We start from the raw sequence: 15,127 nt of genomic DNA on the forward strand, positions 1-15,127 counted from the left end.
CTGGAACAATACCTTTGGGTCCTTTAGGGAAATAAACACTGGAACAGGACTCTGAAGAACACAAATAGACTAAAAACCACTGGAGAGGCAGATTACTACTAAGAATGGGGCAAAAATAGAAGTAGCTGAGTCAAGGTATTTTGCTGGAACAAACTAAGACCAGTAGTAGCAACCCGTGCTTATGTATAGTGCCTTAACCTCTTGTGTGCACCGGATGGCTTGGAGCCCTTCTCCGCCACAGTGCTCTTTGCCAAGGACAGCTCCAAGACACCATGACTCACGAGGCAGGAAATTCCTCTGCTGTTATGTCAGAGGGATTTTTTTTAGCCCCTGAAGCTGGGAAAGCACTTTCCAAACAGCCCAAGATATTTTTTACCCCCAAATGTAATGACAATCGACGTGCATGGTGCATTGATGACATTACATTGAAAGTGAACTAAAATGCTTGTTTCACTTTCACTGCTTCAGCACAAGGGAGAGGTATCACTGGAAAGGGGAAGAGTGTCCCCTTTCCAATGGTACCTTTCCCTAGTGGATCCCTGCTTGGGGATCGCCTCAGGAGGATGATCCCCAAGGAGGGATCCACTCCACTAGACACCATAGAGTTTTGTTTAGTTGCAGGGAAAGGCCTCTTGGGCAAGGGTCGCTTCCCATTACTGGGGATTACTTAGGCTGTTTTCTGCCTCCCTGGTGGGAAGGTCGCCTATATTTTTAGGCCAATCTGCCACCAAAGCGGGCAGAAAACCAGTAGCCACCAAGGATTTTTTATTTTAGATGCAGGAGAGCGGTCCCTTGGAAAAGGGCTGCTCCCCATTATTGGGGGGCAGTATTTTGCAGTTTTCTGCCCCCTCTAGTGATAGATCAGCCATATTTTGAGACTGATCTGCCCACAAAAGGGGCAGAAAACCACTAGATACCAGATAATAAGTGTGAGCAAGAGAGAGAGAGCGAGAGCGAACTGGGGTTTGGCTGATGGTCTGCGGGTACGGACACTTGGATGGTGGTGTGTGTAGACTGGCATTTTGATGCCGGTGTGTGTAGACTGGTGCTTGGCTGGTGTGCGTGGACTGGTGCTTGGCTAGCAATGTGTGTGGACTGCCATTTGGCTGGCAATGTGGGTAGACTGGTCCTCTACTGGTGTGCTTTGACTGTTGGTTGAATGGTGATGAGCATGTTGTGACCAGGAGCAAGTAACTACACACAATGCCACAGAAAAGCCAGTCCACACATTCCACCAGCTTCCAGGCGGAGTGATTCTTAAGTCTGAACTGGCACATGTCTGGTAATGTATGCGCGGGCTGGCGGTGTGTTGGTGGCTGGTAGCCAGTATGTGTATTGACTTGCCTGAGGTGCTTGTAAGTTGACTGATGTTTGAGTGTCTGGTGGTGTGATTAGTGTTAGTCCTGTTGGTGTCAGAATAATGAGCCCTTGAATGGCGCTGTTTGTAAACGTAAGTGTTATATTGTGTTAGGCCCACAGCTGGCAGTGTGAATGGTTTCTATGCCTGACGCATGAAAGGCTTGTGAATGGACTGTAAAGCAGTTGGTGCATTGATGTGGCTTTACAGCTTATAAGCTGTAAATCAGTGGTTCTCTATTTTGATATTAAAATTATTAATAATTACTTTTAATGATTTTATTTCATAAAGTCATTGGTTGTAAAGTCTTTTTAATACACAATTTACTTACCCTTGTGCGACTAGTGGATGGGTGTGTAATAATGCTTTGGTGTTTTTTTTGTTTTTTTCTATTGCCAGTGCATACTCTCTCTGTAGTGAGCACCTTCTGCCCTCACATCTTTTTGGAAACTGGTCACTAAAGGAATATATGTTTTATGTTTTGTATGGATCCCACAAGGTTTACTTACCCATAAGTCCTTGTAAATTTGATTCATTAACAAAAACATTTTTCCCTCACATTTCTGTGTGGCAAAGATGTGCGATGACCAGGCCGGCACAATCTTCCAACCACCCAGCATTTGCCCACGTCTCCTGATATAAACGCTACCTCAAATGTGTGGGTGGGCCAAGTGCACGCAACAAGGAAGGGCATAAAACATATTGTGGAGACATCAAAATGATTTATTACAAAACAACCTGGTTTTGCAAGGGGGCATCTGCGTTTTTGGTCACCAGGTCGGTGGCCATCTAGGGAAACCCAGGCATTTCTGAAACCTAGACAACTGGGGGAATTCAAGGAGGTCGGGCTTGCATGGGTCCCCCAATGTTATCTTACCCAGAATACCTTGCAAAGTTATAATGTTGAATACAAACACTTACATGCATTTCTGTGATGTAAACTACAGGAATGTGAAGGGATCCACAAACTTCCTACCACCCAGCGTTCCCCTACTTGTCCAGATAAAAATGCTACCCCACTTGGGTGCCTGGGCCTATGCCTGCATCAGGAATGGCTCACAGTAGTACTCATGCAAGGACTGTTGACCCTGGTGTGATCCATTCCTGTCACAGGTATTGTACCTACCCACACATGTGAGGTACTATTTTTATCAGAAGGCTTAGGGAAATGCTGGATAGAAGGAAGTGTGTGGCTCTCCCCAGATTCCAGAACCTTCCATCACAGAAATGTGAGGAAAATGTGTTTTTTCTAGCCAAAGGTTTGCAAGAAATTCTGGGTAAAACAACCTTGCGAGAACCACACAAATCACCCCATCCTCGATTCCCCTAGGTGTTTAGTTTTAAAAAATGTACAGGTTTGCTAGGTTTCCCTAGGTGCCGGCTGAGCTAGGGCCCAAAACCCACAGCTAGGTACACTGCAAAAAAGGTCCGTATTCAGTAGAAAAATGTGATATGTCCATGTTGTGTTTTGGGGGCTTTTCGGACGCAGGTACCTGCCCTACCCACATAGTATGTTACCATTTTTAATCAAGACGAAGGGAGTACACAGAACAGTAGAACAAGTGATCTTACCAATTGTATTTCTCTGCATTTGTGCGCTCTAAATGTAAGCCAGTGTGTAAGAGAGAAGACCTTCTGAGAAATGCTTTCTAAATCACATGCTAGCATATGTACCCACAAATTTGAAGATGGCAAATAACCCCTACTTCTAAAGTCCATATCTTTGTGTTCATTTTAAAAATACATAGGTTTCCCTAATACTATTTTTCACGCTTTATATTTTACCATATGAATTGTTCTATACCAGACACACAATGAAAAACCATTGCAAGGTGCAACTGTTATTGTCTCTGGGTACCTCAAGTTTTTGGGAAAACCCTGCATATCCCCGCAATCTTGCATTTGTAATGGTACATTGTTTCAGTAAACCAGCCATCGTGACGACAAGCTACAAATGAAAACTTGTCCCTAATGGCTGTTTATTCCAACTGATTTTCAATATTTTTTCATTTCAACACTTTGGGCCACATCACGAGTTTTCCGCCAAATGCACGGTGGCAGTCAGAACACTGCACTCCTGGCAGCCTGACCGCCATATTACAACCCTGGCCGTCGGACCACCGGGATCATGGATCCCAACTGGATGGCAGCGGTGGGAGTCGTGGTCAGCCACAGTGGTGCCCATGGCAGCACCGCCGTGCTGCTCACGAGTCCACTTTCCATGCCGGTTTAACTGCCATGGAAAGGCTTGCGGAAAGCCAGTGCTCGGGCCCCCCCCGCTAGCACCCTCAGAATGCGCACTGTCTCTCTGCAGACACTGCGTATTCTGAGAGAGCTGTCATGCAACAGCAACAGCTCCTTTAAGGGAGCCGAGGCCAATGCCATGGCACAGTTTGTGCCCGGATGACTGGCGGAAATGTCGTAATACGACGTTTCCGCTTGCCAACCCGGTGGAAACATCATAATACACAGGAAGGGGAGGCAGCCCGTATGACGGCAGTCTCATCCCCGTGGCTTTGGCGGACCACCAAAGTCGTAATGAGGCCCTTTATTTCTTTGGGAAAACCTTGAAGGATCTACACAAATGACCCCTTGCTGAATTCAGCACGTTGTCTAGTTTTCAGAAATGTATAGCTTTCTGGGATCCATCTTGGGTTTCACACCTGTTTCCACCACAAACTGGAAGGCGGCTGAAAGCACAAAAAATAGAAACAAGCATTGACAAAAGCCAATATTTTACACCTTTGTGTTTTTCTTCTGCATTCTATCTAACTGGATTATAAATATTAGAAAAAGGTCAGAATAATGTTTGTTTTAAATTTGATGAACCATTAATAGTTGTTTGTGTTGTGATGTATGCTGAATTCATATCCCAGGGTTCCAAACTCATAATTTGTATCTTTTTTTAATATGGCACTGTCTTAGAGTATAGTAATGCATAGTTAGTAGAGTGCCACTGCACCTGCTGCACCATTCAAATCGCGACCTTAATGCCTTCAAGATACCTGCACTTGTGACTGCCTGTCTAGGAGTAAAATTTAGTAATAATTTGTGTTTAGTGGGGTACCTAGAGTTTTTGGACATGGTGCTACTGCATCTGCTGCACAATTGAAATCATGACCCTAATGCCTGCAAGGTAACTGCACTTGTGCTTGCCTATTAAGTAAAATATAGCAATATTTGGTGTTCAGAGGAGTTTATGACAACTTTTGGCCCGGTGCCACTGCTGCACCATTCAAATCATCAACGTAGTGCCTGCAAGGTAACTGCACTTGACTGCCGGTGTAGTTGTAAAATAGAGCAATAATCAGTGTTTCACGTGCATATTCGTCTGCCCACCCCTCAACATGCGACATCCGCCAAAAACGTGTGCGTGCGTATGTGACCCAGTCCCGTTCATAACACGTCTCTTTTTAAAAAATAATTTTAACGAAGACCCTTCACTAAGCCCATCACAAGGTGCGCCCTTGTACACTGCAGTCATCATTATGTTTGTAGCTTGGGTCCGCTGCCAATAAGTCTGTGAGACAGCAGTGGCCAAGGATAGTAGCAGAAAGTGTCTTTTTTAATACTGTGCCAGGTTAAGGCTTAATAACCGCATGTGTCCTGCCCAATAACACTCCATATGTACACTATGGGTTCAAGCCTGAGGTGCCCATCTACCCCCTCAGCGCGCCTCTCACCTCGACCCCTGCTACACGTGGAAGGGCTGGAGCCCCCAGTCCCCGCTACCTAACCGTCAACCAAGGCTCGAGCCAACCTTCCTTCCCAGCTGCCAGGCATCCAGCACAGTGAATCCCCCCCTCTACAACGTAAACAAAGCAGGAGGCTGGAATGTTTTATTTCATTCAAAATGGGCAGGGCTATTTGAAGCACAACCTCCCTCTGCCATTCTCAAAAGTTCATCATAGCAAAGGCTCAGAGTTGTAATGTAACTAGAGAGCTAACTTCAAATCCTAAACTAGAGCAGAAGAGAGGCGGCAGGAAAGGGTGCAATACTACATGCTATACAGTTTAACACATTCCGCATATAGCAAAATGAATAACAAGATGGAATGCGTAATGGGAAGCGTTCCAAAGGAGTGTCAACCATCTTCTATGCTTATCTCGAGGGGAGAGCATGTGGCATAGGGGCTAGAGTATCCGACCATGAAGCTGAGGAACCGGGTTTGAGTCTCAGCAGAGGCTCGACATTCTATGATTCTCCGCAAATCAGTAAATATCTTGTTAATGAACTGGTGCCTGTGCAAAGCACTCCAAAACCTTTGAGCCGAGTTCGTGCTATGTATAATTGTAAAAAAAAAAAAAAAAGATAAGCAAATAAATAAACAGGAATGTAAGGCTAATTAAAGAAAGTAAAAAGTACAGATGAGCAAACAGAGAAGGGGCATTCAGGGAAGAGAGTGACGAACAGGCAAGCCACGGACAGGAATGCAACACAAACAGAAATAAAACTACCTTTAAAAGTGGAAGGGGAGAACAAATGTGTGCAAGGGTGGGAAGCTGTTAAGTGTGACCCGGGAAGAGGCTGCATGGGCACAGCAAGGAGAAAGACGGCAGGGCTGCTGATGCATACATATTGAGTGTTGGTTGGTAAATAAAATAATATATATATTTTTTAAAGTACGTGCACAGTAAGTAGTCAGCGGAAGGACACCGAGGACCAGAATCCACGCATCGGCATGGACAGCAAAAGCAGAACAGGAATTGAAAGCAGACAACGTGCTGGCCAATGGGAAGCACGTATATTAGAGCGACGTTGGAATCCCCAAATGGTAAGTTCAGGTAAGTAAGGGGTGCATTTCAAGCCCCTTTTGAGATTTTTTTTCAAATTCAAGAGACTTTGCAACCACAGCGCAAGTGCTGTGCTGGCAAAACCTAAAAATAGGCAATCTCCTAGTAGAATGCCAAAGCTATGTTAAAAATGTGGTTTTCTGAATCTAGTCTGCCTGTTCCTAAAAACTAAGAAGATTGTGATTTTAGCCCCATAAACCTTTCGTTGATGCCATTTGCAGGGAGAAAAAAAAACAGATACTTTCTTCTGCCACACTTTAAAAAAAAAAAAAATGAACTATATTTTGGCTTATTTCTTTGACCCCTCCAGGGGAAACCACAAAACCTGGGTATTTTTAGAATTCTTAGGATGTTGGGAAAAACAGGACGCAAGTTTGGTGTGGATAGCTTGTGAGGACAAAATGTTATGAAGGCCTAAGAGCGAAGTACCCAAATAGCCAAAAAATTGCTTCGCACTGGGTGAGAAAAGGCCTAGAAGTGAAAGAATTAAGAATCACTACTTGAAAAAGGAAACCGTTTAAACAGGAATTAAGAAAACTGGCATTTTAAGCAGGGATGCCTGATAGCTCAAGTACATCTTTGGACTTCTATCCTATATGAAAGACTGGACTGAAACAAAATTGAAGGGGGGGTTAGATCCACAATAGTGCTTGGACTGGTGCAACATGGAGAGGATTGGCCCCAGGGGCATTTAGGCATATTCTATATGCATGTATTCGTATTGTGTTGCTTGATGAAGGGGGACGTTTTAACAAGAATTGGTTGTAAGGAAAAATAATGTTATTAATACTGGTATATGACAATATGGCTACTTTCTACATTGCATAGTTAATGTTTTAAATGCCATTTTCTAGTTACTATTATTCGATCTTGAGTTTTTAGGTACTGTATTTATACAGCACTGTCCCACTTCCACTGAAATGCAACACATAAAACACATTGTACAGGTCTAAAAAATGTATAAAAATAATTAAAAGAATCGCAGATATTTACAGATGATGGGTTATATAGTACTTCAATTTATACAGTTACCAAGTACACAGTCAATAATATAATAATATGCTATAATCAGTTTTTACCCAAGAACTATAGAGAAATAGAACTGAACTAAAGCATTTGTTGGGTCTACGAATGTTTTAACGAAAATATCCTGCAGTTCCTCCAAGACAAAATCTAATATAGCACACTCTGAGATCACTTTAATATTCAAATACAAGTCACCTGCTCTCTAAAATCCTATGTTGTAATTTAGGTGGTTACAGCCTCTCACACCATAGTACAAATTTACAGTGCTACACGTCATTTGCCCATTTTCCTAAAATGTATCTATTCTTTTAATCTGGTCTTCCCTAATCATTCTCTGAGGATACAGCCACACCAGCGCCAAGAGAAGCTTAGGTTTTAGTGCACTATAAAAATGCCCTCATTTTATATTCAGGATATCTCCTCTCACTCAGGAAATGGGACAACACCTCAAAAAGAGGGGAGAAATTTAATAAACATTGTGGGTGGAGATCTAAATAGCGCCAACCTCGGAGCCTGGGGTCAAGGGAGTTCCCAAAAATAAAAACCTGGAAATTGCTTTCAGGAACAACACATGAGCTGGGGGGTGAACAAAGGGGATATGACAACAGAGGCTATCTTTTGGTGTGCAACATTCTCTCAAAGTTGCAAGGCAAAAACACAGCTCATTGATCTCAACAAAAAACAGGCTTTTTTTTTGGTGGGCTGAACCTAACAGTAGAAGCTAGGGCTAGTGCAGGAATTAAGGCAACGCTCACAATTTAGGATGCGGACTATCTATTTTTTAAAGTCACAATCTGTTGCAATTAAGTGTTCTTCCACTTAACAGTTCTCCACTTCAATGTTAATTAGTGAGGAAATATGATTCCTACTATGTTTTCTAAACCGCCCTTTTACCTATTTCTAAATGTTAACTTATACGTGTGCCTGTTGATCAGGACGAGAAGTGAGCAATAATAAGCTATATGTTCTGATGGCAGATGTGTCAACTCACGCCTCAGTTTCCAGATGGCATCCGCAATTTAAAATTTTGTGCCCACAATAAAATTTGAGGCATATACAGCTGCGATTAAGCAGACTGGAGGCACTCAACCAGGTGTCGGGTCTTTAGGGAGGTACTAGATACTTCTGTTCTGAAGGACAGAACAGGTCAAGAGCTAGACCAGCTATCCTCACAGGATAAGTGGTGGTGTGTCACAGCCACGTGCTGCGCATGCTGCTCTCTATGCTGCTTAAAGATCAGCCTGGTGCAGACTGAGCCCAGCAATCGGACTCTTAGGACAGTGAAATTCTGTTGATAACTGCGGATAGCTGGTCTTATCTTTTATTGTATGTACATTATCATGCTCTGCTGTTGCTCCAATTAGCTGACACATTGTTAGATAAGAGACCCATGACCCTTTCCTCTGGTCAGTGATGGCTACCACAGCATGTCAATGTTATCTCTTGGTGAGGTACAGCTCTCTGCCCCCCCAACCCCGATCAGGATATGAATACTAGACATAGGGAAGAAGGAAAGGGTTTTATTTACTAATACAAACAGTAAGATAGATCAGTCTTGAAAGCAGATTACAGCCCTGGGTTTGGTTGCCTATAGCTGGAGCTCAGAGGCAAGAGAGCAAAGGGTCAAAAGAGACAAACAAAACAAAGGTGAAAGATGCCTTACTTGTATTCGCTTTGGAACACAGTAGGTGAGTGGGACATGGAGGAACAGTGTGCCAATATTGGGTTAGTGGAATCACAATTCAAAACCCCATCTTCACACTCTTGGAATTGGATGAATAAATGCCTTAAATGGTGTCAACTGCAGCCCATAAAGTAATGGCTCTTACTTTATAAATAGCTGTCGAATGGACCCATGTCAATGTGAGTAGCTCATACAGTCCATTTTTCTTTTGCTCTAAATACATGCTAGTATTAGAATACAAAGAAAAATCAGGACTGGGTGAACTACGCACTGTGGAAATTGTTATGTTATGTGTATTTTTAAAGCACACAACTCACACAGGAGGGTGCAGCTTTAAATTTCTATTATCTGTGAATACTATAAGCGTATAGATGATTGGAACAAAAGCACTTTCGCTGGCAACCTGGCTGGTGCAACGATGCATCAAACAAACAGTGCCATCTTCCACTACAAAGAGACTTTAGGTAATCAACAGGTGCTGTGTATACTGGACAGGGATTGTGTGCTTGGCATTGAAATATTTGATTGGTAACAAGCTCCGAGTTTAAAACAAAAGCTGACATATGTAACTTTATATATAGCTCTTACTCAATGAACCAATGTTAGCCACATGGCCTATCATCACCCAAGAAGAAACCACCTGTACTATGAAGTCCATCCACTCAGGGGCCTCATCGGACACCTGCCCCCATTGCGCCTACTCCAGAGGACTGCAACTCATCAGTGCCATGCTCACACCCATTCTGAATGCTTCCAACTCTTCTGCGACCTTCCCAGGTGCTTAAAAACACGCACCTGTCTCCCCACTACTTAAGAAACCCTCAATGAACCCTTCAATAATTGCAGATCACCCTGCCACCATTCCCAACCAAGGTCTTAAAGAAGATTATCAACAAATGCCTCACCAAATACCTCAACAACCACCAAATCATGATCAACAGCACTCAATCTGGTTTCAAACTCAACCACAGCATGAAAACTGGCATCATCATCATCACAGGACTCTGCCCACATGACTCTGGGCAGAGGAAACACGGCAGCCATCACCCTCCTGGACCTCTCTGCAACATTTGACATAGTCTCCCACACCATCAAACATCTGCACTTTGGAATCAAAGGACTTGCATTCAGATTGATGTGCTCCTTCCTAACTGGAAGGACGCATACAGTCAGCCTTGCACTGTACCCTTCAGACGCCAGAGACCTCATCTGTGGAGTATTGCAAGGATCCTCCCCGAGCCCGACCCTTTTCAATGCATACATGAACCCCGTAGCCAGCATCATCTCCTCTCACTACATCAATACCTTCTCCTACAATGAGGTCACCCAACTCCTTCCCTGCAATTATGGAGAAGACACCCAGTACCCGGATCATGTTCAATGACTGAAATCGCCCACTGGACAAAGACCAACTGTTTGAAGCGGAACACCGACAAGACCAAAATCATGATCTTTGGGAAGAGCACTTTACGGTAGGAATCCACCTGATGGGGAACAGAGCTGAGACCAAAACCCACCACCCACACCAAGAACGACAGGATCATCATCAACAGCAAACTCTACATGACCACCAAGAACGACAGGATCATCATCAACGGCAAACTCTACATGACCACCTAAGTCAATGTTGTCACAGGCTCATGCTTCCATACCCTGAAGATGCGGAGGAAGATTTTCAAAAAGCTCCCAATCAGCCCCGGAAAACCATCACACATGCCCTCACCACAAGCACGCTGGACTACAGGAACACCCTCTATGCCAGAATCAACCCAAAAAAATCTCACCAGAAGGCTGCAGACCATTCAGAAGTCTTCAGCCAGAATCACACTCAACCTCCCACGTCAAACTCACCACACCTGGAGAAGCTCCATTTGCTCCCCATACACAAAAGAGCACAATTCAAATCCCTCAAACAGTTTCAAGATATTTTATAACGCTCACCTAGCATAACTCAACAAATGCCCCTGCTTTCATGAACTTTCCAAATAGCTTTTCTCATCCAGACCCTTACTTGCCCACAGATCCTATGCATATAGAAAACCCTTCTCCTACACCGCTACTAAAGTAACGACCTGCTGCTAAACATAAGGGCCTCCTCTTTATGACTTCTTTTCTGCAAGAAGCTCAAGTTCTGGCTTTTCAGTAGTCCCACTAAGCCCTAGGTTGGGCTAGACTCACCTGCTCAGCACCAGGATACCCTATAGGCTGATAGTGTACTCTGCAAATCTGCATAACAACACATTGTATAAGTATCAACAGGTGGAAATTCAAAGGTTGCTGAATGCTTACTGTTTACACAGTCGCTATTAGAGGTGTTATGGAAAAAACAATAGGTAGTCTGTTGTGGTTGTGCACGGACTTGAGACCTTAACTGACTGGGTATATCACCTGCATGCTCACTGGAAATTTTAGAGACGACACATGGACGAAGTACATATCCCACTGCTTTGTGCACAGTGCTAACAATCCCTGCACTACTTATTAATGTTTGAAAAAGCATGATTTCTATAAGTCTTTATAATGGAGGAAGTTTGGTTTGCTTCAATAGCACATAATTGACCGAACGCTTGATGGCAATTGATAGTTAAGTAAACCTCAGGACTGGATACTGCGTGTCCATATGGCTTGCATATTTATGGTAAACAAATTCAATGTACCACTGGTCCAAAAAGCCCATCTAGGGGGGTGGAGGTCGACTCACGCGAGGTGTCCATAGAATCAAGCAACTGTCAACCTAATTTTCTTGAAAAGTGTACGTGATGGAGGTTTCCAGGGTGAAAGCTGATAAGAAAAGAGGTCCGTGACTCTATAACGTAGTACTGAGTATGAGAAGAGAACTATAACTCGCGATTGTGGTAAGGGACCTGAAAGTGAGATTTGGAACTATTTGTCCCAAAGGCTTTAGCTGAGGGCTCTACCTCCGATTTTGGGTGCCAGCGAGGGGTGCTGTTTTACTTCCTGACTGAGATGAAATGAGGATGAGACTTTACAAAGCATCACGAGAGACTAGAGCTTTCATCTCTACAAGAGGTACATCCCGATGAGGGGCTGCAGTGCTTCACATCCTGATTCCCAACTATCAAATCTCAATGCCCTGCTCCTCGGTCTGCCTCTCAGCACTTCCTAGCAGGGCGGTGGTTGGGTGACGCGGGCAGCAGCCCCCCTGCCAGGCTCACAATGGGTGCGGAGGGAGTGCGGCTGCTTGTCCTTACCGGGGCTCTTCAGATTGTAGCGGGCTTCCATAGCTGCGGCGGCTGCTGACAGGACCTACTCTCGCGGATGCTCGCTGCGTGCTGGGTTCATGTCGATGTTCCGCTACCCCAGTTTTAGCCCTGACGTGGCACCAACTTCGTGGCCCTGCCCCGGTGCTCACACTAATACTGCAAGCTGCGGTGCCCGGGGAGGTGACGTCAGATCCAGCCGCTGACGGCCCCTTCAACACAGCGCCGACACAGAAGAGGGACTGGCACGACGGAGAGTGCGCAAGCGAGGCGGGCCGGAGACGAGCACGCGGAGGGGCCATCTTATCAGCAGTAGGCTTCCCTTCGGGGGCAGTCCGTCTTTGAATTTAAAACAAGAAGGAATGCCATATTTTTGTACGGCACAAACGTTTATTGGGAACTTTTTTTTAAATTATGCAGCCGACCCTCCCTAAGCGCAATTGGCCGCGTTGTCATAATTGAAATTGACATCCAAATATCTTAGCCGCTTTACAAGGGCTTTGCTATGTAAGTACCCAAGATACTTTTGTAACAAGACTATGAAAGGCTTTTTGTCTGTTTCCAAATTAAATATTTGTCTCAAATACGTATTCTGTTAGTGTAAGATGGCCGAAACACACAGTATTGTTGTGTGCAGTATCTCTGGACCGTTGTCTGCGCTTTCACTTTCTTTTACATGTGTGATATGAGTTTAAAGGTCCCTGTGCCTAAGATCTCGTATTTGTAGCGTCAGCTGGACACAGTCTAGTGCTTCGCTACACAACCACTCCTTGAGGGCTGTACCTTATACCCACCCCACGCCCATCCAACACAGGCATCACTGGTCCGGTGACCCTGCTAATAAAAGAGCCCAAGTGGACGTGCTCAAGGCCAGTTGACTAACCGAAAAATAGTATCCATGTTGTTTTTTATCGCAGCATGTGGGCCTAGGCCTCACGACATTACATTGGCGCTTACATTACATCGCTTCCCGAGTGTTCTGCCACAAAGGAGGACGATAAGGGGTGCGGCACTGTTGACACAGCCTACTGTAGTGAATTCACCAACAACAATTTGGGTGAAAATCACTTTATTGCCTGGAGCCTACGGGAAGAGCGACTACTCCAACTGCTTCCCCGTTCATTTTCACACACACGCGTTCCACACGTGCATAGCAACGGTGGAACGCGTTTGATTATAAACACAACACATTCCCTTCCTTTCAAATACGGAGATAAAACATAATAAATAAAGAAAATAAATAATTGGAATAAACATAACCAAACATTAAAATTTAACAGTAGTTCTAACAGCTGTACTTAAAATATATTATATACATACGGCTCACCAAACATTGAAATTTAACAGTAGTTCTAGCAGATGTACTTAAAATATATTATATACATACGACTCCTATAAGTTACTTGATTAACTCAAGAAAACCTTCTCCCTACACACAAAATCCTTAAGCCAACCGGGTGGCTTCCTCACTCTCCTCCCATCTAAAACCTCACTAACACCACCTTCAACCTCCATGTTCGCTTCAGCACTAACCTCATTTCCTCCAATCTCCTCGTTCACTTCAACACTATTATCACTTCCACCACTCTTCTTAAATAGTCCTTCACTACTTACAGTATCACCTACTTCCCCTTCCAACCATCTAAAATCGACCTAGAGGGATTATGACTCCTAACATCCCTACACACCTTGGCCACCTGCTTAAGATTCCATACTTTTCCATTGCTCAACCTGACTGCATTGTTCAAAACTTCTACAACTTCTTCTGGTTCATAAAACTGACTATGTCCTTTAATAACCTTAACCGGTTTCTTAACACAAACCCAATCACCAATCACAATGTCAACTGGTTTAATACCGTGCTGCTCATCGTAATGTTTTTTCATAACAGGATGTTTTTCTTTCATCCTATTCTGAACTTATTCTAAAGACCATTGCATCACATTATTCTGCTGCAACCAATTTAAACTGTACTTGGTCCTAGGCTCCCGCCCTCTCATTATCACAAAAAGGCGACAATTCTGTTACCTCATTCTTCATCACTCTGTAAGCCCATGCAGCTTTGTGTAACTGTACTTCCCAATCCATACCACAAGCACAGGCTGATTGAATAACTCCCTTAACCACCCTGTTGAACCTTTCCACCATGCCATTGCAACTAGGATTATAAAGGGAAGTAGTATTATGTTGTTCGCCAATTCTTTTGAAATAATCTTTCGATGCCTTGGACAAGAACTGAACACCATTGTCACTTAGTACCACCCTAGGTAAACCTTCAGACACAAAAACCTTATCTAAAAATTCCAAAAAACATCTCGTGTCTACCCTCTCAACAATTTCTACAACAGGCCACCTTGAAAACAAATCCATCAACGCTATTACATATTTTTGTACATCACCAAACGGTCCCGCAAAATCAATTGCCACACATTCCCATGGTTGTTTCGGCAAAAAATGTTCATTCATTGGCGATCTGAATGTTCGTAAAGTCATGTCAGCATTTGAACACTTGGAACAATTCCTCACAAACCTTTCGACCTCAATATCCACATTAGGCCACCAAAATAAACTTCTTACAACACCCTTTGTTTTAACAATGCCAAAATGTCCTTCATGACATAGATCCACAATTACTTCCCTCAAACTCTTGGGAGGAATAATCCGCTCACCCCTCATGATTGTACCATTCTCCATAGATAACTGCGATCTCACTTCCCAAAAAGGCTTAACTTCTTCCTGCAATTTGCTTTTATCAGGCCAATTTCCTTGCAAAAATTTCCTGACATCAATTAGTATTGCATCCTTATCATATTCAGATGTCCATTCTACCCTGCACACAGCATGACTTCCATTTGCATGTACAAAGGCTACTTGAAAATTATGCCAACTTTCATCCACACACTCTTCCAATTTAGTAGGCATTCTTGATAGAAAGTCCGCTACTAGATTAATCTTGCCAGGTAAATATATCAGTTTATATACATAATCCTGCATCCTTATTGACAATCTTGCAATCCTCGCAGAAGCATTAACAGTTCCCTCCGT

The 15,127-nt window shown here is 43.7% G+C and overlaps 1 protein-coding gene across 2 annotated transcripts in view; it reads right to left on the reverse strand.

Annotated features, from left to right (window-relative positions):
* The window catches only part of UBE2J1 (ubiquitin conjugating enzyme E2 J1), an 87,018-nt gene extending 74,745 nt beyond the window's left edge, over positions 1-12,273 (reverse strand). The window contains exon 1 of one of the 2 annotated variants that reach the window (XM_069235488.1): positions 12,074-12,273. In XM_069235488.1, coding sequence (XP_069091589.1) covers positions 12,074-12,104 — 31 coding nt within the window. In that variant the 5' untranslated portion in view covers positions 12,105-12,273. The remainder of the gene's footprint in view (positions 1-12,073) is intronic. The other variant, XM_069235489.1, reaches the window with a different exon arrangement.
* Between the last annotated feature and the right edge of the window lie 2,854 nt (positions 12,274-15,127).

This window comes from Pleurodeles waltl, chromosome 5 (genome assembly GCF_031143425.1).
Source record: "Pleurodeles waltl isolate 20211129_DDA chromosome 5, aPleWal1.hap1.20221129, whole genome shotgun sequence".
In the NCBI taxonomy this organism is placed as follows: domain Eukaryota; kingdom Metazoa; phylum Chordata; class Amphibia; order Caudata; family Salamandridae; genus Pleurodeles; species Pleurodeles waltl.